This window comes from Camellia sinensis, chromosome 12 (assembly GCF_055761805.1).
Source record: "Camellia sinensis isolate YWXY chromosome 12, ASM5576180v1, whole genome shotgun sequence".
Lineage (NCBI taxonomy): Eukaryota > Viridiplantae > Streptophyta > Magnoliopsida > Ericales > Theaceae > Camellia > Camellia sinensis.
In genome coordinates this window covers 121,185,069-121,210,154 of record NC_138972.1, presented here as the reverse complement: position 1 = coordinate 121,210,154, position 25,086 = coordinate 121,185,069, and the positions used below count along the sequence as shown (strand labels likewise).

Sequence of the window (25,086 nt, the reverse complement as noted above, 5' to 3'; positions counted from 1 at the left end):
TTTAATTTTTGTGAGAGAAAGAATATAATGATTATGGATTGGATGTGATGTTTTGTCTTATTAGATTAAAAAACATATTTTATCTTTTAGTGACTAAAATAATCACCAACCCAACCCAAGTTGCCAAACGAAGGCATAATAGAGTTTTAAGTTCCTATCTCTTCCTCTTTGGAAAGATAATATAGATGTTTTCTCACATTATAATTTATTTTTTTTCATAAAATGACTCAAAATAATTAATGTTCATCATAAATAATGATACGGCACTAATTAATTGTGAAAAAAAGAAATAAGGAAAAGAAAAGAAAGATAACAGTGTTAAAAGCATTCAATTTATTAAAAAAATAAAATTGACAAAAGGCTAGTGGTTGTGTATGAAGGATGACAGCTTTGGAATATGCAGGGAGGATTCGATTGGTAGACCCACTATGTAGTAGAAATTATCTAATAAATCAGGAATATTTATGTGTCTAATGTCTATCCAATGATCCTTTATAATTTATTCATTATTATTTTTTATTTTTAAGGTCATATATTCATTTAATTTTTACTATTCATTAAGCACACAATTAATATAAATTTTTTAAACGATAGGATAATTTTTACAGAGATGTTTTTTCATAAGAGCTTTGTAATACAAATCATATTCTTCAGCATATTCCCTATTTTTGGATTGGAAGGCGGATGGTGGAGCAACTAAACTAACCACAAATTTAACCACCAATTAAATTAAAATAAAACACCCCTACCTCAATAATGACCTAGATTACAACTGCCAAATTTGATTATGATTTCATGTTTTTATTTATAATTAGTTTAGAAAAAAACAAAAACAAAAACAAAAAAATTTGTTAGGCAAACTATTCCTGAAAATTAGTTTTAAGGAATTTATTTATTTATTTTATTTTTTCTGTAAACACCTATTTTTTGAAAAAAGAATTCTAAACAAGTGTTAATGAGACACAAGGAATAAGAGGCTTATTGAAATCAAAACACTTTTTTTATTTAGCTGAATTCAAAATATTATTTTTTAAACATTTTTTAACTATTTCCAAGACAATTTGCCACAAAGACACTCATTAGCATTTGCCTTTTCAAAAATAACAATTATTTTCGTGCAAAATAAAAATGATTGTCAAACTTTTCATTGCTTGTATTTCTTAAAACATGAAAAGCAAAAATAAAAGAAAACAAAAACACAACCAAAAACGACTTTTCTTTTCTTTTCCTTTTCCCTTCTTTTTTTGGTTGGTAAAGAGCAAAATCATTGCCACCTTGAAAAGACAATAATAATACATTAATAGAACATCATGTTAGTAACATCACCTTAATTGTGATGTGAAACTAGTACTACATGACAGCACTCCCTAAACAGTCTTCATGGTGCTAAGCTCCTCCATTAGAATTTGGTGTCCACTATGATAGGTCTCTAGTTTGCTTCCAAACAAACTGATATCATCTGCAACTGCAAGCTCTATAAGTTTAGGGTTTACTTTTTTTTTGAAGCACTTGTTGAATCACTACACGCAGTAGTTTAAGGTCCATATGCTTATAACTGAAGCACTGGTTGAATCAGGGCTTCCCCCGTAGTTAAGCTCCACGAAGAAACCCGCCCCATCGCCCCTAGCCAGTCTTCCCGGATTAACACAAATGCACTTCGCTTGCTCTTCTCCGTCATTTTTATCCCCAATTGACAACACCTGTCCGCATAGGAGATGAAGAGTTAAATTGCATTCATACAATCCAATCTGCTCTAAACTAGATAAGAAAAAAAACTGATTTGCAAACAGAACTTATGTACAAAAAAGTCCACTAGAATGGCGTGTCAATGGCAGTTTTGAAATAACAAGTCACTTTCATGAGTCTTTTGATTTGAGATGAATGAATATCATTTTGACACATCATTCTATATAACTATTCTGCTTCGTATATCTATCATTACTTTGATATAACTAGAACTATCATTTACCTTCACGAAATGAGCCAAGTCAGAGGATAGGATTAGGATATCTAGATTACAAGGGATCTGAAGAGCCTCTGGAGCGAGAGAAAAATCCACGGGAGTATCTTCCATTGGTGGGTATAGAGGACAGAAGTTGTCTTTTCAATTGTTTAAACTTCTTAAATATCAAATACAGAAATTTCCATTAAGAGAATAATAAAAACATGCCTGTGCTGGCTAAGTAGATGATTTGCAAGTCTATTCATGCGCTGCTTGGATCCCCCAGATGGATTCCGTGAGATCTCCTCTCCCCTAAGTTGTTTGAGAATATCCACAGTGCAGCAACCTACCTTGATCTGAAAACCTAAAATGTGATTGAAAACTAATTAGAGACTTCTACAATGTGTTTTAACTCAAAATGCTTCAAACCATTGTTTTAGAATTTAAAATAATAAGATTAAACATATTCCCTTGGGAGAACCTTAACTAGATTCTTTCTAATTCCATGTTGCTCTTCCAAATTGTATTCATCTCAAGTTTAGGGCATTCTGCTAATTAGTGTGTTTTTACTCCAAAAGTACAGTTTCAAGCTTTTTTGTGGTGCATGAGATTGATATAATGCAAAAAAATTTCATCTCATCAATGCACTTTGAAGAATTCGGAGGAGCACACACAAACATGAAATTAATGTCTAGAAGTACGAACAAGCATAATTTAAGAATAAAGGCAATTAGTGATTACCTCATTTGCACTGAAAACCCCCGGATTTGTAAGACTGGTTATCTAGTAAGACAATGTAATTTCTTTAAAATTGTGACTTGCGAGATTGCAAACTGAAAAATGATCTGGATCTAGCAACCAGTTCAAAGGTGGGCTTCCCCTAGTCTAGTAGAATCATGCATACCTGATGTTTGAGATCGGCTTGCTGAATATCAAAAGCAGGCTGCAGAATCAAAGCCAAACAACATTAATCTAGAAATTAACACTTAATTATGATCTCAATTTTTTGTTAACTAACTGGGAAAATAGAGATACTATATAAATTAATTTAGCAATAAAATTACTTGAGGGAAAACAAAGTCATGATTTGCGTCCCGTATAGATGGCACGAGAATCACACGTGCAGCAGAACCCATATATTCCACATAATCTTGAAGCTGCAAACCATTGGTGGAAAAAAAAATTTTAAAAAAAGAAAGATAAAATCTTCTCAAACAGGCAAAATTATCTAGTGTAGATAGATAGATACCCTTCCAAGGATTTCAAGACGAAATATTTCATCAAAGGTCCTGTTTACTGCTCCTTTCTTAATCTCTGGATGTTCATAATCAATAAATGGTCCCAGCTGCCAAACATAAAAAATCCAACTTCTCCAGTCATTTATCAATGCAGATTACAATTTACAAGATTATTGATATGAAAAATGGTGGGTCTTACCAATAAAAGCAACTGAGGCTGCTTTCTTTGTGCATATGCTAGCAGCTCAGTTAGAGGTTCAAAGAACAAGTTGTTAGTTGTGGTAAAAGGATCTGCTGCAATAATCTGTTTAAGATTCCAAAGACATGGACAAATGCAATATTAGTATAAAGAGCTTAAAAAGATTACCAAACTTAACCTAATATTAGACATAGCATATTCCAACTAATGGCTTTGGATTTCAAGTAATAAATACAGCTATGAGACTATCTGCCCAAATCCCAATATGGGTTGCATGCTCAAAGTGGGAAGTTAAGGTTCTTTTTTCATGATATGAAATTTCAGAAGTTAACTTCATTTATAGTACCATGTTTAGCCTCATGTGGGATGAGAATCAAAATTGTAAAGCTTACACAATTAATGCAGGAGGCAACACAACACATTCCTGATGAACGCCTAGGGGGAAACTAAAGGACAAGACCACTAGTCTTTACCTGCTTTGCAGCAAGACAGGCTTCTCCTTCAAACGGCCTTCTTCTTCACAGCAGATCATGCCAACTGCATACCTGATGTTTGAGATCGGCTTGCTGAATATCAAAAGCAGGCTGCAGAATCAAAGCCAAACAACATTAATCTAGAAATTAACACTTAATTATGATCTCAATTTTTTGTTAACTAACTGGGAAAATAGAGATACTATATAAATTAATTTAGCAATAAAATTACCTGAGGGAAAACAAAGTCATGATTTGCGTCCCGTATAGATGGCACGAGAATCACACGTGCAGCAGAACCCATATATTCCACATAATCTTGAAGCTGCAAACCATTGGTGGAAAAAAAAAATTAAAAAAAAGAAAGATAAAATCTTCTCAAACAGGAAAAATTATCTAGTGTAGATAGATAGATACCCTTCCAAGGATTTCAAGACGAAATATTTCATCAAAGGTCCTGTTTACTGTTCCTTTCTTAATCTCTGGATGTTCATAATCAATAAATGGTCCCAGCTGCCAAACATAAAAAATCCAACTTCTCCAGTCATTTATCAATGCAGATTACAATTTACAAGATTATTGATATGAAAAATGGTGGGTCTTACCAATAAAAGCAATTGAGGCTGCTTTCTTTGTGCATATGCTAGCAGCTCAGTTAGAGGTTCAAAGAACAAGTTGTCAGTTGTGGTAAAAGGACCTGCTGCAATAATCTGTTTAAGATTCCAAAGACATGGACAAATGCAATATTAGTATAAAGAGCTTAAAAAGATTACCAAACTTAACCTAATATTAGACATAGCATATTCCAACTAATGGCTTTGGATTTCAAGTAATAAATACAGCTATGAGACTATCTGCCCAAATCCCAATATGGGTTGCATGCTCAAAGTGGGAAGTTAAGGTTCTTTTTTCATGATATGAAATTTCAGAAGTTAACTTCATTTATAGTACCATGTTTAGCCTCATGTGGGATGAGAATCAAAATTGTAAAGCTTACACAATTAATGCAGGAGGCAACACAACACATTCCTGATGAACGCCTAGGGGGAAACTAAAGGACAAGACCAATAGTCTTTACCTGCTTTGCAGCAAGACAGGCTTCTCCTTCAAACGGCCTTCTTCTTCACAGCAGATCATGCCAACTGCAAATACACTTTTCTGAAATAATAGGTTCCATGAGAAGCATAGATATGTTGTTTGATTAGCATACAAACTCAAATCAAAACTAAACCATATTAAAAAAATGCCATAACAATTTGGGAAGTGCTCTAGTTGTACCTGAATTTTCATTTTTTATTTTCTTTCAAAACTACCAAGTGTATCAGATCTATCTGTTGGAGTGAGAAGAAAACCCTCTTTTGTATCTTCATGTTCATCACTCAAATCCCCCCCCCCCGCCCCGCCCCAACCCCCCAACCCCCCCGCCCCCCCAACCCCCCCACCCCCCCACCCCCAACCCCCTCCCCTCACGTCACTCCCCTCCCGTCACTCACGTCACTCCCGTCACTTCCCTCACGTCACTCACGCCACTCACGTCACTCACGCCACTCCCGTCACTCACGTCACTTCACTCCCGTCACTCACGTCACTCCCCTCACGTCACTCACGCCACTCCCGTCACTCCCGTCACTCACGTCACTCCCCTCACGTCACTCCCCTCACTCACGCCACTCCCCTCACGTCACTCACGCCACTCCCGTCACTCCCGTCACTCCCGTCACTCCCCTCACGTCACTCACGTTACTCCCCTCCCGTCACTCACGCCACTCCCGTCACTCCCCTCACGTCACTCACGCCACTCCCCTCACTCCCCTCACTCCCCTCACGTCACTCCCCTCCCGTCACTCCGCTCACGTCACTCACGTCACTCCCCTCCCCTCACTCCCCTCCTGTCACGCCACTCCCCTCACTCACGTCACTCCCCTCACGTCACTCCCCTCCTCTCACTCCCCTCACGTCACTCCTCTCCCGTCACTCACGTCACTCCCCTCCCTCCCTCCCTCCCCCCTTTCGGTCCGCCCTCCCCTCCCCTCGCTAAAAGTGATGTGGAGAGATGAAAGGTTCAAGGAAGCTGCTTCAACGGGTGATCATCAAAGCACCTATGAATGCGAAGACGAATCCGGCAGTGACTTTCTGGGAAATGAGGTGGGTTTCAGAGAAAGAATAGGATTTACCGGTGGAATCGATGATGAGATAGGGTCTGTCTAGGAATTAAGAGAGGTTTTGGAAGCAGTAAATGTGGAGGTAGGTGGTTGGAGATGGGAATGTTAGGAAGCTTTGATTGGAAAACATGGGTTTCGGAAGATAAAGACGATTGGTTGTGTGGCGGAGGAGGAGAATGAGAAAGCTTTGGTTTTTGTGTTTCAGCAGAGGCCACAGACAACATTGTTGCCCTGTCTCTTTCAACGAGAAGAAAAAGCGAGAAGAGAAAAAAAAGCAATTGCCCTGTCTCTTTCAACGAGAAGAAAAAGCGAGAAGAGAAGAAAATGCGAGACCGCTCCCTCCATCCCCCTCCCCTCCCCTCGCCTCCCTCCCTCCCTCCCTCCCGTCCCTCGGCATAGGTGGTGGTAGTGGTGTTGGAGGAGGCGTTGGTGGTGGCGGGGGTATTGGCGGTGGTGGTGGTGGTGGTGGTGGTGGAATAGGGGAAGGTGTTGGTGGTGGTATAGGTGGTGGCGGGGGTATTGGTGGTGGTGGTGGAATAGGGGGAGCTGTTGGTGGTGGTGGTGGTGTTGGAGGAGGTATTGGTGGTGGCGGTGGTGGGGGTATTGGTGGGAGCATAGGTGGTAGTGGTGGTGTTGGAGGAGGCGTTGGTGGTGGTATAGGTGGTGGTGGTGGTGGTGTTGGAGGAGGTATTGGTGGTGGCAGTGGGGGTATTGGTGGGGGCATAGGTGGTAGTGGTGGTGTTGGAGGAGGCCGTTGGTGGTGGTATAGGTACTGGCGGGGGTATCGGTGGCGGTGTAGGTAGTGGTGGTGCTATTGGAGGAGGTGGTGGTATAGGTGGTGGTGTTGGAGGAGGTATTGGTGATGGCGTTATCAACGCTTTCAATTGCTGCCCCTCTCCTCCCCTCCCCTCCCCTCCCCTCCCCTGTATATATAAATAAATCTCAGAAATAAATAAATAAATTTCAGTCAATTTAAAATTCCTTTCCTATGACTCAACTATTCCTTTTAATGGGTATTAGAAATTTTTTTATTTTTTATATATGGGAAATTTTTTTTAAAATATAATTTTTAATTTTTTATATTTTTTTATTTGTTTTATTATTTTATATAAAAATAATTTAACAATTCCTCACTACTAATCCCCTCACTATCAATCCCCTCACTAATAATCCCCTCACTATTAATCCCCTCACTATCAATCCCTTCCATTCTATCTCCCAAAACAAACGGGGCCTCAGTCAATTTAAAATTCCTATGGCTCAACTATTCCTTTTAATTTCAGTCAATTTAAAATTCCTTTCCTATGGCTCAACTATTCCTTTTTAATATTATTTCTTTCTTCTTTTTTTTTTCTTTTTTTTTTGTTGGTGGTGGTAGTGATGGACGAGGTATTCCCTAAAAAGGGTATTGATGTAAAAATAAATGAATCAAATCACACCCTAAAAAATCTGGCAATACATTAGGACTAAATGGTATACAAAAAAAATTATAAGACTAAAAAGTTTAACTTTTTCCAGGATAGGATTTATGGGTAATTTTTCTTATTTTTAAATATTACGATTTTAATTTTTTAAATTTTAAAATATTTTATAAAAATAAATTCAAACTCTATTTTATAAAAATATTTTTAAATATTTTAATTTTTTTGTTATGTATTTGGTTACAATTTGAGTGTAGAGTTGTGAAAGTAGTATGGAGTTTCGAGTTATGTGTTTAGTTATAAGTTTTAAAAATAATTTATTAATTGAGTTTTATTTTATGTGTTTGGTTACGATTTGAGTGTGGAGTTGTTTTTAAATTTAAAATATTAAAATTTTAAATTATTTAAATTTTTACGATTTAAATTTTTTGAATATTTATTTTAATTTTTTACTTATTAATTTTTTTAGATTATTTAAATTATTTAAATATTTATGATTTAAATTTTTTGAATATTTATTTTGAAAAAAAATTATTTTTAATATTTTGATTTTCGGAATATTTTTAATATTTTAATTTTCTAAATAATTTTAAAATATTTTTAATATTTTTAATGTTTATACAGGCCTAAAAAATGAGTTGACAAAAAAATTAATTGACATAAAATAATTGACATAGAAGTTATTTGGAAAAAAAATTTATTTGAAAAAAAAATTATCTGAAAAAAAAATTATTCAAAAAAATTACTTAAAAACAATTAATTGAAAAAAAATCATTTTTTTATTTGAGTATTTTAAAAATAGTTTGGTTATGACTGTTGATCAAAAATACAGATATTGAGTTATGAGTTGTGTGTTTGATTATCAATTATAGGTTGAATTAAGTTTTAAAAACTATTTTGAAAACTCATCACCAAACAAATTTTTTTATTTCATATGTCACATCAAACTTTCAAAACTCAATTCCACGTACAATTCAAAACTTAATTCAACACTCTATTCAAAAATCATAACCAAACAAATTTTCCACACTCAAATAATAATTTCACAACTCACAAAATCAAAATACAACTCATACTCTCAAATTATATTTACAAAGCTCTACCAAACGCAACCTGAGTTTTTTAGTTCTTATGTTTTTTTGTTTTTAATGAATATTTTAAAAATTTTAAACATTTTTTTTAAATTTTTTTAGATATACCTTACCTAAATGTATCTAAAAAGTAAAAAATTTATAAAAAAAGATTTTAAAAAATTAATAAATACATAAAAATATAAAATATGTACAGAATTCTCGTATTTTTTTTTATATTTGGTATTTAGTGAATTTTTAAAAGGTTTCTTTCACAATTTTTTTACTTTTAGGTATATTTATGTTAAGTATGTGTAAAAAGTAAAAAAAATTGCTTAAAATATTAAAAAAATTCAATAAAAACAAAAAAATACGAAAAATAATAAAGTAATATTTTTTGAAAAGAGTTTTTGAAAACTCTAACCAAGAATGGACCCAAAATGCTTTTGGCAAATGCCTTTTATATATATATATATATATATATTGGAAAGAAAAAAGTCCAAAATTGTTTAAATGTTTTTTTTTTTTTTGGAAGGGATATTCTAATGTACCCTTTTTGAAATTTCTACAATTTTATCATGTTAAATGTCTACGATTTTTCAATCTAGAATTTTTTTTAAAAAACAAAATATGACTTTGTTTAGTTTAGATTTTTCAAAAATAGTTTTTTAAATTTTCAATCTATATTGTTTTTTATTTCTAGTGAATTTTTAAATATGTTGATCAATTTTTTCTTAATCTTTAGGTTCATTTAATATAAATATACTTAAAAAGTACGAAAAATATAAAAGTTCAATACGTTTTTATATTTTACTATATTCATTGAGTTTTTAAAAAGAGTTGTATAAATTTTATACTTTTTTAGTGTATCTAAATTAGTTAGATCTAAAAGGCTAAAAAAATGATTAATATGTTAAAAAAATAAATTGAAAACTCAAAAAATTATTTTTGAAAATTTCAAACCAAATAGAATAAATAAATTTGATAAAAAAAATTACTAAAATAAAAAAAATGCTCAAACGTCCATTCATATTTTTTCTCTAATTTCGTTTTTCCTTCATTCATTTTTTTATCTACATTTTTTCATATCGAATGCAAGAACTATAGAATTTTTAAAACTTGTGATTTTAAAATATAGATGAGATGGAAAAAAATAATATTTCCAAAAATATAAGATGCCTTCCTCAAATCACTCTCAATGATTTATTTTTTAAAAAGGGGAATATTAAAATATAAATATGGACAAAAAAAAGTTTAAATTCATAAAGGTAAAAGATTCACTTGCACAATTTTAGGTCAAGTTTGGGAAGATAAGAAAAAGTTAAAAAGTCAAAAAGTTACTCAAAAAGTTAAAAAGTTAACACTATTCACAAAAAGTCAACAATTACGGCTGCACAACTCTCAATCCTAATTTTTCCTTCCAAACCAATTTTTACAACTTTTTTAATACATAATTTTCCATAAAAAGTCAAAAAGTTAACCCAAACATCTATATTTTTCCCCTCAATTTTTTAATCTAAAAAGATAAAAAATGCACTTATTTAGGACTCCCTAAACAACCCCTAGTCCATGAACTACTTCTATTTTCCTAAGTTTAAAATTAGTTTTCTTGCTTTCTACTAACCTTTTAAAATTATTGAATGTCCATAGAACAAGAAGACTAAACAAAAAAATCCTCAAAAAAATAAAATAAAATGAAGAAGAAGAAGATTAAAAAGTGCATTCAAGATTTAAGCGAAGTAATATATTAATGACAATTCATTGGACTTTCAATACAATTTATGTGCATCTCACTTGTTTTAATATATAATTTATAAATTGAATGTTTTTTAAAAATAAATATGATAACAGACGTTGGACACAAGAGTCAAATAATTAAAAAAGATAGGGACAGAGGTGACGCGTAACTTTTATCTTTTTATTATTATTAGAGTTTCTGTCAAATTATTTAGCATAATTTTTATCTTAATTTATTAGGTATAAATAGCTAGTTCTAGAGGAATAAGCTCCCTTTCCATACCTTATCTCTCCATATTCTTCTTGTAGATTTAAATCTGGACTCATATTGATGATTCAAACGGTCTATCTCGCAAACTCCAAAATAAAAGTTATCTACGTAAAAAAATTAATTTCATTAGACAATTATAGATATAAAAATAAATTATATTTTATTTATAAAATGAACGGTAATTATAATTAAATTTGAACCATCTATTTTATAAGACAAAATGTGATTTGTTTCTATATTTATGATTATCCAATTAAGTTATTTTTTGTATGAATGACATTTATTACGAGACCTACAAAATAGGGTGTCCAGATCATTAGTGTGGCTCCGAATTGTAATCCATAGAAAGATATAAAAAAAGTATAGAGAGATAATATATGCAGAGAAGCTTATCCCGAATCTAAATCAATCTAAAAAAAGAGAATATCCTCTCTAGTATTTTTTTTCATTTAGTAGTTGATCAAAAATGTCGCAATTTAATCAATAATTATTTCACTAGTCATAGCTTTTGAACCAACTCTTAGATAATGGTTAGACACTAAAAATAAAAAATAAAATAAAATAAAATTCTCTTACGAAATAATTTAAATAAATTAAATAAATAATTCTTTAAAAGCTAAAAAAATATTTTTTAACTAGTTGAAATTTTGAATACATGTTGAATATTGGAGGTTTTGAAAGAAATCGCCACGGGGGGATGTATGGGTGCATTGGAGACAAGAAGTCCACAACAGTCCATTGGTCTCACACTCCACTCCCACATACATTCACACGGCAGTGCCGATCGCCGCCGAGCCTCCGACCAGACCACTCACTTTTAAAATTATTGGGAAAGATAACTTATTACTACCATTGACTACAAAACATAGCAATAGAATAGGAGTAATGCTAGACACCCCAAATATTCTACCAAAAATTTTACCAAATGTCTCACATGGGTGTGGGACCCACACAATGTGGGTCCCATGTGGGTCCCACACCCATGTGAGACATTTGGTAGAACTTTTGGTAGAATTTTTGGGGCCTCTAGCATTTTTGATAGAATAGACTTATGTACACCGCCCAGTCAAACGTTTTTGTCCCCTCTTGTGCTATACATATTAATTGGTATATTAATTAATATATTAATATATATTATAATATTATAATTTTTAAATTATAAATTCAACCATATATAAAATATAAATGCTCAAAATTAATAAAATTATATTACATTATTTGTTAATATACGAATTAATGTACCAATAAATATGTATAGCTTTATTTCTACAAAAATGTTAGAGATTTAAAAAATTCTATCAAAATTTCTACTAAAAGTCTCACATGGGTGTAGGATTCACATGAGACATACCTTATGTGAGTCCCACACCCACATGAAACATTTAGTAAAATTTTTGATAAAATTTTTGAGATTTCTAGCATTGCTCTTATTCCTATTACCCACGCTCATCAAGATGACTTGAGACGTAAATTCCTTTGCTAAGGGTGTGTTTCGTGAATTTAAATAGAGATTTTTAAAAAATGTTTAAGTAGTGTATGATATGTTATAGTTTATTCGCATCTTATTTATATTTTTTTCTTTTTAAATTTTTATTTAAGTTCATAAATCAAATACAAATTCCGAGCTCAATTATTAGACCACTTAGGTCACGTTTGAAAATTAAAAAGTTAAGTTAAAAAATTAAAAAGTTAAAAAAATAAAAAATTCTTTCTCCTTCATTTTATTTAATTTCCATCTTTTCATAAAAAGTTATTCCAAAACCATTTCTTTCCAAATAAGGTCTTAATATGTTGTTTAAAGTGTATTAAAATACTTCAAAGTATTTTTATTATTGAATGCCTAATTTTTTTTTAGAGAAAATCGGTCTAAGGTCCCTATCCAACTTTTAGTAATAGATTTGGTTCACAATCTGTTCTTTTGTAGTCTAAGGTCCCTCACCCCATTCCCACTCCTAAACTCACCCATCTCACACCACTCTCACCACCACCACCACCGCCGGAATCTCGCTACTCTCTTCTACCCCTCCAGATCCCCAAACTCAACCTTCTTTCTTTCTCCCCCATTATTATAAACACTCTGCTTCTAAAATTTTCCAAAACCTGCTTCATCTCTCTCTCTCTGTGGTGGCCATCGAGTCTCCCCTGCTTTTTCATAATCTCAAGTTCATTTTGAGGTTGTTGTTGGACAATGTGATGGCTACACAGAGGACCCAACAATTTCAGGCAACTCAAATACTGCCACTTTTGCAATTATGATTCTGCGAATTCATAATGAAATATGGAAATGTGTGATATAAGATATCTACACAAAGTGAAGCATTCTATCACAGATCTGGCGCACTCTCGAGTTCGTTTCTGGGTTCTATTGCTGGGGTTAGGAGTTCCTCACTGCTCTCTTGTTCTTTAGTGGTTCCTTCTAAACAATAAATACTTGAACATCCCCAAAAACAAAACTAGGGAAATTCGAGTTTTTCCCGGATTTCTTCTTGTTTCACTAGATTATTATGTTGTTTTTTCAGATTTGTTCTGATTTCATAGATTATTTTTTGTGGGTTTGGTGAGAGATTGATCGATTGATTGATTTGATAAAATGTTTCTTAGAAAAATAATCATAGAGAAAAACAATTAAAATTTTCTCTAGTTTGTTCAAAACACAGAGAAAATTATGATTGTTTTTTTGTTTCTAAGTAGCCCAAATTTCTCTGGTTTGGTTTGATTTTGAATGACCAATAATAAAGAAGTTTAGATAACCAAGAAATATTTCCTAGTAAGTAACTAGAGAAATTCTTTGATTTTGAATGACCAATAATGGCTATGAGAAATTTGGAGAATCAGAAGCTTCTTCTGCAACCATATATCCAAAGAAAAAATATTAGAGAGTGAGAGAGAGTTTAGGCTAAGATGAGACTTGAACTTACTTTGTCCAAAGAAATTAGAGTGGGAAATCCAGAGAAATTTGGCGAGAATTTCTCTGGGCAGTGGGAAGTCCACAGAAATTTGGAGAGAAGTCCAGAGAAATTTGGCGAGAATTTCTCTGGACAGTGGGAAGCACATTACAATTTCTCTGGATTTCCCATTACAATTTCAAACAAGATGAAGCACATTACAATTTCTCTAGAGAGAAGAGAAATTTCTCTGGAGAGAATGGAAGGCCAGAGAAATTTACAGTGGGAATTCTAGGGAATGTTAGAGAAATTAGAAAGTCCAGAGAAATTCTTCCCAGAATTTCTTTGGACTAATTTTATCTTTGAAGTTGAATTTTCTCTGGAAGTCTAGGGAATGACTTCTTCTCTTTCTTGTCTATGCTAAGGTATGGCAAGATCTTACTAATGTCTAGGGTAGAGAAATGGACAATGGAATATGGGATTCAAAATTCTAATGTTGCTTACATATTACAATGTGGAATTTTTCCAGTTGAATTCAGTTGAACAATGTTGCTTACCCAATGAATCACAATGATTTGGATGTGAATGAGAAGAAAAGTAGAGAAACTCATCCAGAGAAATTTGGTCCAGAGAAATTTCTCTGGGCCAGAATTTCTCTGACCAATTTTCTCTGCACTGAAATTTCTCTGGACCAATTTTCTCTGGACTGAAATTTCTCTGGACTGAAATTTCTCTGGATCAAGGTTGAGGGACCTTAGACATTATGAAAATATTGTTGAGGGACCTTAGACATTATAAAAATATTTGATGTCCTTTATGGTATAAAATCATAATACCAGGGACCTTAAAAAAAAACCCCCTTTTTTTTAAAGAAAAATGCTGAATATGACAAAAGTGTTAGTTTAAGACCTCAAAAAATCTTAAGCAAATTAAGCTCACTACATTAATATAAATAAACATAATTTATTTTACAATACTAGAAGTAAGGGTGTGCTCGGTACGGTTCGGACGGTTTGTGAGTAAAAGTATAAATCGAATGGTGGATTGGCAGATTGGCGGATCACGGTTTGGGCATTTTAAGCGGGTTGACAGATTAAAGAATATTCTTAACCAATTATCAAGTATTTACATAATATATAATATTAATTATATACAATTTTTCATATTTAACATAAACTAATTTTACATAATATTTTTCATATATATAACTATTGATTTATAACAAATTTTATACGTTAAATCTATTTCACACTCATTGTTACTTGATATTTCATTAAAGGTTAAAAAATACATATGTATTAACTATGACGGAGTGGAACGGTTTTAAAGGTGGATTATAAATTTTAAAATTTAATCCACCGTTAACAGATGGAACGGTGCGGTTTTGATGGATTGAATAGTATTTTGTACAATCCTAATTAGAAGTGATGAAATCTAAGAAAAAAAAAATATTAAACTATGTTTAAATAATAGAATAAAATAAAATTAAAGAATCTCAAAATCAAAAACAGGTAAGAATAAAATTCACATGACAATTAAATTAAAGTGTTTAGTTTAATTATAAAAATAAAAAATAAAAAATCTACAATAAAATTTTAAATATTATAAATTGACTTCGTTTTTTTTTACCTTTCAAATAACTCACACAATCCTTATGTGAAATTCCCATAAAAAGAGGGAAAAGTAATTCCAGCTTAAATTGGTAATAAAAACTTACATTCATATTTTAATTTGTTATGAGAATTTGAATCATAGTAGTGGTCAGACATCACATTCACATTCTCTCCAAATTAATGTCATTCACTCGTGAAACTTGAAGGTGAACCAAAAAGCTCAACCACCTTTGTGTTCAGGAATGTCACCCACGCTGCACCTATGTATAGGTACCCTAGTGCTTTGATTGGCACCACGTGGATTATATATATATATAGGCTTACGAATCACATTTTCTAAAGAATAATGTTTGGTGGCCCGAAAAATTCTGCCCCGAATGTCCCGAATGGCTGAAACGACGTCGTTTCAGCCATTCAAAATTTTTTTTTTCTTCTTCCTCAGTCTGATACGCAGTGAGGGAGGAGAGAAAGAGAAAGAGAAAAATTGGGAGAGGGAGAGGCCGTCGCCGATAGCCGATCGCCGCGCCTCCGCCTTCGCCGCCTCGCTGCTCTGCTCTGATCGTCGCCGTCGCTGCTCTGATCGTCGCCTCCGCCCCTCGTCGGCTCTGCCCCGCTCGCCGCCTCCGCCAATCGTGTCGCCTCCACCGCCTCCTCCTCCATTTTTTAGGCCCCCTCCATTCCTTCCTCCCCCTCCCCCTCCCCTTCCTCTCCCTCCCCTCCCCTCCCCCTCCTTCCCTTCTTCGTCTTCCTCCTTTCTCCTGCTGAAAAGGAAAAAAAAAAAAAAAAAAAATTAGGGAAATTTTTTTTCAGCCATTCGAGCCGCTGCCCATTCGGGCTCTGTAGCACCACTGTTTTCTAAATAGAATGTCAAAAATCACAATTTAGGACTCGTTTGAGAACATATTTTTTTAAGTAATTTTTTAAATTTTTGACTAAAATATGATGTAAAAAAATTAATATATTTGGGTTGATTTTTTAACTTTTTATGAAAATATGTGTAAAAAATAGAGAGAAAATGAAATCTTTGACATTTTAGTATGAGTTGTTGGCTTTTTGATTTTTTTAGTAATTTTTTGACTTTTTGACTAAACCGGTCGCTTCCCAAACAAGGCCTTGAACTCACAATTTACGCATAGAAATGGAATTGGAGCTCGCAATTTACTCAAATATGACTTATAATATGTCAAATTGTGTAATTTCTTTTCAAAATCTCAATCTTTATCCTTATTTTTTCAAGAAAAATGTTGGGGGAAGAAAAACGCATGGCAAAAAAAAAAAAAAAAAAGGAAAAATTACAAATCAACCTTACTTTTCTTATTATAGAATCATCGAAAAATTTATGACTTCAATCATTAAAGTTTATTAAGTTTAATCTGGTTGTTTTTTTAACAAATTCACTAATTTGTTATTTCCCCAAAAAAATAATTAAACATGTTAGATTTTGAAAACTTTTATTAAAAAAAAGGACATGAAAAGCTTGTTTAAGTAAAATTTTAGATGATAACGCATTTACCTTATAAAAGTAAGGCTTAAACTATCATCCATTCATTCTTAACAACTTAACAAAAGTAGGGCTTAAAATGAGCCAAGTCAAATTAAGTAGCAAGTTATTTAAACTTAACTTGAAAAACTTACCAAATTTTAAAATGTGTTAAAATTTAGCTCATCTATGGCCGTGATCTCTATAATCCAATACAAAATTGTGGATCTCAACCCCTCTATCAATCATAACACTCTTGAAGTAGTGACTATACTCGGAACTATCGAATAACTTCTCCTAAGAGAGGTGTCGACCGAAAGTGAGACCATCGGCAATTGAAATGAGAGAAATGTCGATACGAGAATCGGAAGCTAAGAAAGTGTTAAGCTTTCTCATAGCATCTCTTTTATTGTCATTCCCTTCTTCATGATGATGATTAGAGTCGTTAGATGGAGGGGCTACAGTGTCACCCCATAGGGTGTTGTCGTAGGCTATAATGTTGGAAAAAAATGAGTTTTTGATAACTTTAATGTGAAAGTAAAGTAGGTCTCAACCATTGATTGAGGTGGAATTAAATAGTTTTAGATTCTTTGTAACAAGGTCTTTATACCAGAAAAAGAATAATAAAAAATCATTAAGAATTGAATGAGAAATTGTCTCATAAAGTTGGTCTCATGAATGAGGTATTGAAACCAATCCCACATTGATTGTAAATGAAAGCTTTGATGTATTTAAACCTCAAGATTTTGATAAGGGCATGAGCCCTTTAGGGCATCCAAATTTTCCGAAGGAAGGAAGTTATAGATGTTTCAAGGATGGGCTTGGGCCAAGGCCATAGTCAAAGTTAGTTATGGAAAAATTACCACACGCGCGCGCCGCCTGCCCGTCCGGACTGGGTCAGGTCCGAGTCCGTGATTCGTGGGTCGTGGATTTTAAGCTTGAGCCAAGACTATGGTCCAAATTGGTTATGAAAAAATTGCCACACACACGCGCGCGCCGCCCAGTCTCCCTGGATCGGTCCGAGTCCGTGATCCGTGGGTCGTGGGTCGTAGATCTTAGGCTTGGGCCAAGACTATGGTCCAAGTTAGTTATGAAAAAATTGCCATACGCGCCCACCGCTCGCCCGCCCGAACCGGTCTGTGATCAGTGGGTCGTGGGTTGTGGATCTTAGGCTTAAGCCAAGGCTATGGTCCAAGTTGGTTATGGAAAAATTGCCACACGCATGCGTGCAGACCGCCTACCCGGATTGGGCCGAGTCCATGATCCGTGGGTTGCCGATCTTAGGGTTAGGCTAAGGCTATGGTCAAAGTTGGTTATGGAAAAATTGCCACACGCACGTTGCCCTTCCAGATCGGACCGGGTCTGAGTTCGTGATCCGTGGGTTGTGGTTGGGCTAGATTGGTAGTCCACCAACCTAATCTTTTTGGGCCAAGTCTGCTGCAGATATACACACTTATGTATACAAAATATATATATCAGATATTATTGTCCCATTAGTTTTGGTCCATTACTCCAGCAGTTTTGTTAGGAGTAATAGGCATTGGTTGCTAGCCTCCATGGCTAGTGGCTCCTCCACTCTCCTCCATGGTGTATGAAAGAAGACCCATCCCCCTTGGTTTTGGTATAGAAATTTCTCTCTCATATTATAGTCAAGTTAATCTCCTCCTACAATTTTGTTCCTGTGTTGAGAGAGTGTTACCATTGTCGGTTTGCCAAAGCTAACAGAAGGTGCTTCTGCGTTAGCCGGTCTAAACCGTTGTATCTTGGGAGATAAAAGTCGACGTTCCTCCAGCACCCACAGTGAGGCAACTAATCTGTTTTAAGAACACTGTGGTATCACACAGGTTTTGGTTTGCTTTTTTTTGCTAGTTTTATTTTATTAGGAATTTCTGTAAATTCTATCATGTTCTTGTTCTGAAATTCAAAATGGTTGTTCAATATGAATCTATTTGTTTTATTTAATTACATAATTTATACAACAAACTTAAAACATATTATATATGTATATTTTCCATGTAATTGAATCAATAGATTCATGTATAACCTCAATTAGTTTTGTTTTTCCCCAGTATGTATACTGCTCTCGGTATGCGAAATGGAAAGAAAAAAAAAAATTGCCCAGGCTTTGAGTTTTGTGTGTAGGACCATATGTGCTGACTCAGTTGCAAGTCAAGATTAGGGTATTAAATTCATCAAAAATCATCCGTAGCTCGAATTATACCGGGCTCAAATGGCTCGAAACTAAAAATTTCTCTCTCCTCTCACTCTCTTCCCTCTCCAAATAAAATCAGCACTCTCACTTGAGCCTCTCTCTCACTCTTGTCTCATCCCTCTCCCCGATGCTCTCACTCTCGCCTCATCCCTCTCGCCTCTCTTGCCTCATCCCTCTCATTCACTCTCGCCTCTCTCTCCGCTCTATCTCTTCACTCTCGCCTCCGTCAGAGGACGACGAAGGACGATGAACGACGACCCATATCGTTGATTTTTGTGTGTCCCGACGAGGTTGGTGCTGCCGTCGACGAGGCTCATGCTGGTTCTATGTGTGCGAGTGCTTCCGCTGCTGCTCTGTATGTGTGTGTGTGTGTGTGTGTGTGTGTGGGTTTGATTTGTGTTTATGTGTGTGCGTGGGTTTGATTTTCCAGATGTGTGTGTGGGGGGGGGGGTTTGATTTGTGTGTTTCTTCTTCTTCTTCCTTCTTCTTCTTCTTCTTCTTCTTCTTCTTCTTCTTCTTCTTCTGTATGTGTGTGTATGGGTTTGAATTTCTTCTGTATGTGTGTGGGGGTTCTAAACTAGTCAAGTATTTTCCAGATGTGTTGGTTGTTGTTGATGATGATGATGATGATGTCGTGTTGATGATCTCCAGATCCTTTTTTTTCTTCTTCTTCTTTCTTTCTTCTTCTTCTGAGTTATGAAGAAAAGGGGCCAGTAGTAGAAAATCTACTGACTGTATGCTAAGAAATTAGTGACTCCTAGTGATAAAACTTCTGGCCATGTTGTGAAGTTCTGAATAGTAGACTATTGAACACTGGATTTGTGTTTCCTAATAGTAAGACTTTTGGCTTCAAAGTGATAGGTTGGACTAAATATGTTTGGGTGCCTAATTCGATTGATGACATTCTAGGAATGTATTTACTGTGATATGATTTTGAGAGTTTTATAATCATTGTGACATAAGGAATTGTTTAAAGACTTTGTATGAATTTTTGGAAAAACCCAAAAGCCTTTGTATAAATTCTACAATTGTGGGGTGCCATGCAAAATGTGGTAATACCTAAACCCAAGAGGGTTAACATAAGCTTAAAAATCTGTTGACTTTGTATTCAACGGTTATGCACAATATAGCAGTGCAAATCGATTTCTTGTGTTTAAGTCTGCTATTCTAGTTATACACAAGAATACTATCATGAAATCCAGAAATGTATCTTTCTTTGAAAATGTATTTCCTTGTCACATCCAAGAAGGGGTTCTGAGTTCCATGAAAGAGGTTGAAGGTGACAATGACCACATAGATGATCAAGTAAATGATCAAGTTAATGATCAAGCTGAGGAAGTAGATGAGCCAAGAAGGGGCAAAAGGGCAAGGACCGCAAAGTCCTTTGGTCCGAACTTCTTGACTTATATGTTAGAGAGAGAACCTCGAACTTTCTATAAAGCTGTGACTTCATCTGAAAGTCCTTTGTGAAAAGAAGCAATTAAGAATGAGATTGACTCAATCTTACAGAACCATACTTGAGAGTTGGTTAATCTAACCCCAGGCAGTAAGACCCTTGGAAGCAAGTGGATCTTTAGAAGAAAGATAAAAGCAGATGGATCAATTGATAAGTATAAAGCTAGGCTAGTTATCAAAGGATACAGGCAGCATGAAGGCCTGGATTAATTTGATACGTATTCACCTGTGACAAGGATTACATCCATTCGTATGGTGACTGTGATAGTAGCTTTACGTGGTTTGGAGATACATCAGATGGATGTCAAAATAGCTTTCTTAAATGGAGATTTAAATGAATAAATCTACATGGAGCAACCCGAGGGGTTTTCAGCTCCAGGACAAAATAAGAAAGTCTATAAGCTTGTCAAATCATTGTATGGTTTGAAGCAAGCTCCTAAGCAATGGCATGAGAAGTTTGACAATGCTATGTTGTCAAATGGGTTCAAAATCAATGAGTGCGACAAATTTGTATATGTCAAAGACACTGACAGAGGGTATGTTATTTTGTATCTATAAGTTGATGACATACTCATTGTTGGTAGTAATGATGAGATGATTAGAACTACCAAGAGATTGTTAAACTCCAAGTTTGACATTAAAGATATGGGCCTTGCAAATGTCATTCTGGTATTAAGATTATTAGAACATCTAATGGTATTGTACTTTCTCAGTCTCGCTATGTTGAGAAGGCACTTGAGAAATTTGGTAAATTAGATACAAGTGTGTCTAGGACACTGGTAGACGTGAGTCTACATTTGACCAAGAATAATGGTGAGAGTGTCTCTTAGCTAGAATATTCTTGAGTCATTGAAAATTTGATGTATCTGATGAGTTATACAAGGCCAGATATAACCTACTCTATTAGCAAGCTTAGTAGATACACGAGTAATCCGAATGCCACTCATTGGAGGGACATTATGCTGGTGTTAGGTTGTCTACGCTACAACCGGGATTATGGGCTACATTAAACCAGATACCCAGTGGTACTAGAAGGATATAGTGACGCTAATTGGATATCTGATATAAAGGACTCCAAGTCCACTAGTGGTTATGTGTTTACTCTCGGAGGGCTAGTCGTGTCTTGGAAATCTTCAAAGCAAGTGTGTATATCGAGATCAACGATGGAATCTGAGTTTATTGCTTTGGACAAAGTAACTGAAGAAGCTAAATGGCTTCGCCAGTTCATTGAGGATATTCCACGTTGGCCGAGGCCTGTGCCTGCTATCTGTATTCATTATAATAGCCAATCGGCAATTGGAGGGGCATAGAGTAATATGTATAATGAAAAGTCTAGACATATCCGTCGTAGACATAATTCCATACGACAACTACTCTCTAATGGAGTTGCCTCTCTAGACTATATAAAGTTTAAGGACAACATTCCGGATCTGCTAACCAAGAGGTTAACTCGAGAGTGAATAGAAACGTTGTTAAGAGGAATAGGGTTAAGGCCTTTAGTAATGTTACCAAAACGGAAAACCCAACCTAGTTGACTGGAGATCCCAAGATCTAGGTTCAAAGGGATAACCTAATTTCGTGTAACAGGTGAGTCACTGAAGAGGTAAATCTTCTTGCTCATTCCTTTGTACAGTGATACCCTGTGGGGGTGGAAGGTTAAGCTAATACCTTTAATGACCTACGTGATATAAATAATCAACCGTGGTATAATGAGATATCTTATATAGGTCACCTATGTGAGTGCGAAATGGAGCCACTTCTTTAAGAATTGGTAAGGCCAAATTCTTTAAATACACTCACTGAACTAGGCTAGTGTTTCAGGGCCATACCGGACACACAAGTGAGAACAAGAACAATGGTTGGACTAAGTCCTGTGTGAGGTCTGTTGTCTCGGTTTACACAGACGACAGAACAGTTCAAGACATCACGTTCACTGATCAGCCAGTAAATCCAATAAGCTTTTACTATGAAAGGTTCGAGGCCAATAGCTACCTTTTCTGATATAGGGTTAATTTGTGTGCTCTCTCCCCGAGTCTTTGTTGTAAACGTTGTCCGCTTTCTTTATTCGGTCAATTTTTATTCATGTAGGGGATTGTTGGGGGGAAAAAAATGAATTTTTGGTAACTTTAATGTGAAATTAAAGTAAGTCCCAACCATTGGTTGAGGTGGGATTAAATGGTTTTAGATTATTTCTAACAAGGTTTTTATCTACTTATTAAAAAGTATGAAGAATTGTCATGTTTTCTACTTTTTGTGTATTCTAAAAATACCCTCTCAAACTTATTAATTCTCAAACTTGTTACTTATTATTTCTCAAACTTATTAAATTAAATATCAACAAAACCACAAACAACATAGGCATCTTTTGAAATTCAAATACCTTCAAACATCAAACACCTTAAAATAACCAAACACCTAAAACATCACAATCTACTATCAAATATCTTGAATGTTTTGGACTTATGACTCATATCCAATTATACTATCTAGAGGCTCATTGAATTTGGGTGTTGTTTGATGATGTTGATCGTAGGTTTTAAATTTACCAGCAACTTCGCAAAACATTTCGGTGTTTTCTATGTATCAAGACTATCAAGGTATCCAATTATACTATCACTTTGTCAATATTTTTTTTTTCTTTAGTGTATCTAGAGACTCATGGGCTTTGTTGAATCATACTATATTTGTTGTCACCTAAGTTTTGGTTAATAGAGTAATCTTTGAAGTATTTGAATAAAAAATTGTTGCTAACGAGTTCTTCAATGGAATTTTTGGAACATTGTAACATCAAAATAATGGTGCAGAGTACCTTCATTGCATTCATACTTTAATTTTAAAGATATATTCATTCCTAATATTCTTATGATTTTCCTGTGGGTGTAATAACTATTATTCCTTAATAAATTATCTCTTTCTTGTTTTCTTGTCTTTCACTTGATAATATATTAGTTGATTAACTCTTATCTGATTGTAATAAGATTTTTATTTGTAAAAATTTCAGCTTTTAATGTTAAAAACACTTAAAGTTCTCATTATTACTACTCTTTGTTAAATTTTGTAATTTAAGTAAGGGTGAATTACACTAATAGTCCCTATAGTTTCGGAGTTGTAACGCCCTCAAAATTAACCCATTATATATCACTGACATGCATTATTTAAAGAAGACAATTTAATAATTCATTCATCAGAGTATTACTAAATAAAGCATTACATGTAACATTGAATAAAATGCCTTACAGGCTTACATCTTTCCAAGCCAACACTTGGATACAAAAATATGAGTTCTAACTCAATACAAGAAAAGCCCGAGGCTTGAATGTTTACATGTACTAATAAATAAAGACAATTAACTAAAGGTAGTCTTCTTCAAACCAGAAGCCAAACCCTCCCAAGCTAAGTCCTTGGAGGTAGTTTATCACCTGAACCTGAAAATGATGTTTCCATAAAGGGTGAGCCACAGCCCAATAGAAATATACTAAACCACATATAAGCAATGAATAAAGCAATAGCATTCAACAGATGGTTAACCAAAATAATCAATTACTTCATTTTACAGTCTCATGACACTATTGCCAAAGATACGTTTTACTTTCCAATTTTATCAACATGGCTCAGAACCTGGCCAAACTTATAACAGTGAATCACATATATCATATTCACATCCTTCCAATATCAACAAACAAATGAGACTCAAGCTCAAATCAAACACTTCATACTTCCAAATTGATACACATTTTAGTGCTGTATCAATAAAACACTTCTATATAAATAAGCACACATAAATGTGATGCTAATGGAGTCCATCCCCTATCTCCTCCCAAACAAAATCCGGTTTAGAGGTCCATCCCCTATCTTCCCCTAAACCGTGGAGTACATCCCCTATCTCCTCCCACACACAAAACAATGTATGCAAATGCAATGCTCAATCAATACACATATTTTCTGTATCAATGCCATAGTCAAAATTAATGACTTAACCAATGTGATTAGTTTCAGTTATTCCTAATCCACATGCAATGTCTACAACAATCACGACTATCCTCCACCGATAGCCCAAAACAGTTATTTCTAAACTGAAAATAACTATGTCAACAATTCAATAGACAAATAATTCCAATTACCCAATCACACTATTTAACCAATGAATTCCCCAATTTCATGAATTACTTATACAAATTAATTCAATAATACAACTAGGTTTTTTCCCAAAATTTACCAAAATATCCCCAACGTATCAAATTACCAAAGCTTAGAACAAAACCTATAAAATGGAGTAGGAAATCCCTACCTTGAAGAAAATAACCCGAATGGAGAAGATAGAGATGAATGCCCAAATTCCAATGTGCTCCAAATCACCAAATGTTCAGATTAGAATGAAGCCCAAGCCGCCCTCTAACTTTCTTACAAAGAACTTAAGATGGATTCACACTAGAAGTAGATGAACACCTAAAGAGAAGATGAGTTTTGAGGGAGAGAAGTCGGACCTAGGGTTTAGAACCAAAAAGAATAAGAAAAGACTGATCAAAACCCGTTGCTGCGTATATAAACTGTACAGGCTCGCTCGAGCGAAGACTTGGTCGCTCGAGCGACCAGACACAGAGAAACTACGCTCGAGCCAAGGAAGCCTTGCTCGAGCCAACAACTCAAAAGCTCGCTCGAGCGAAAGAAAGCTCGATCGAGCGAAGAACTCAAACCCTCAGGTCTGCAACAAGACACACGCTCGAGCGAATGAACTATTGCTCGAGCGAAGGACGAACTCACTCGCTCGAGCGAAGAAAATCTCGCTCGAGCCAAGAATGCACAGCTACAGGTCCAAATCAAACGCAACACCTCGCTCGAGCGAACAACACCTCGCTCGAGCGAAGAACCAAAAACCTGGACAGCACCACTTGGTTTCTAAACCCAACCAACCTGAAACAAACCTGCCC

At 34.7% G+C, this 25,086-nt stretch overlaps 1 protein-coding gene across 1 annotated transcript in view; it reads right to left on the bottom strand.

Annotated features, from left to right (window-relative positions):
* Positions 1-25,086, bottom strand: part of LOC114312664 (uncharacterized) — a 146,322-nt gene that overhangs the window by 2,450 nt on the left and 118,786 nt on the right. Inside the window, exons 2-15 of the mRNA XM_082897212.1 lie at positions 4,931-5,010; positions 4,511-4,562; positions 4,270-4,365; positions 4,085-4,177; positions 3,947-3,963; positions 3,853-3,895; positions 3,380-3,484; positions 3,192-3,287; positions 3,007-3,099; positions 2,847-2,885; positions 2,684-2,725; positions 2,171-2,298; positions 1,970-2,096; positions 1,327-1,700 (exon numbers count right to left, since the gene is read on the bottom strand). Of these exons, the coding sequence (XP_082753338.1) occupies positions 1,521-1,700; positions 1,970-2,096; positions 2,171-2,298; positions 2,684-2,725; positions 2,847-2,885; positions 3,007-3,099; positions 3,192-3,287; positions 3,380-3,484; positions 3,853-3,895; positions 3,947-3,963; positions 4,085-4,177; positions 4,270-4,365; positions 4,511-4,562; positions 4,931-5,010 (1,191 nt within the window). The 3' untranslated portion in view covers positions 1,327-1,520. The remainder of the gene's footprint in view (positions 1-1,326; positions 1,701-1,969; positions 2,097-2,170; positions 2,299-2,683; positions 2,726-2,846; positions 2,886-3,006; positions 3,100-3,191; positions 3,288-3,379; positions 3,485-3,852; positions 3,896-3,946; positions 3,964-4,084; positions 4,178-4,269; positions 4,366-4,510; positions 4,563-4,930; positions 5,011-25,086) is intronic.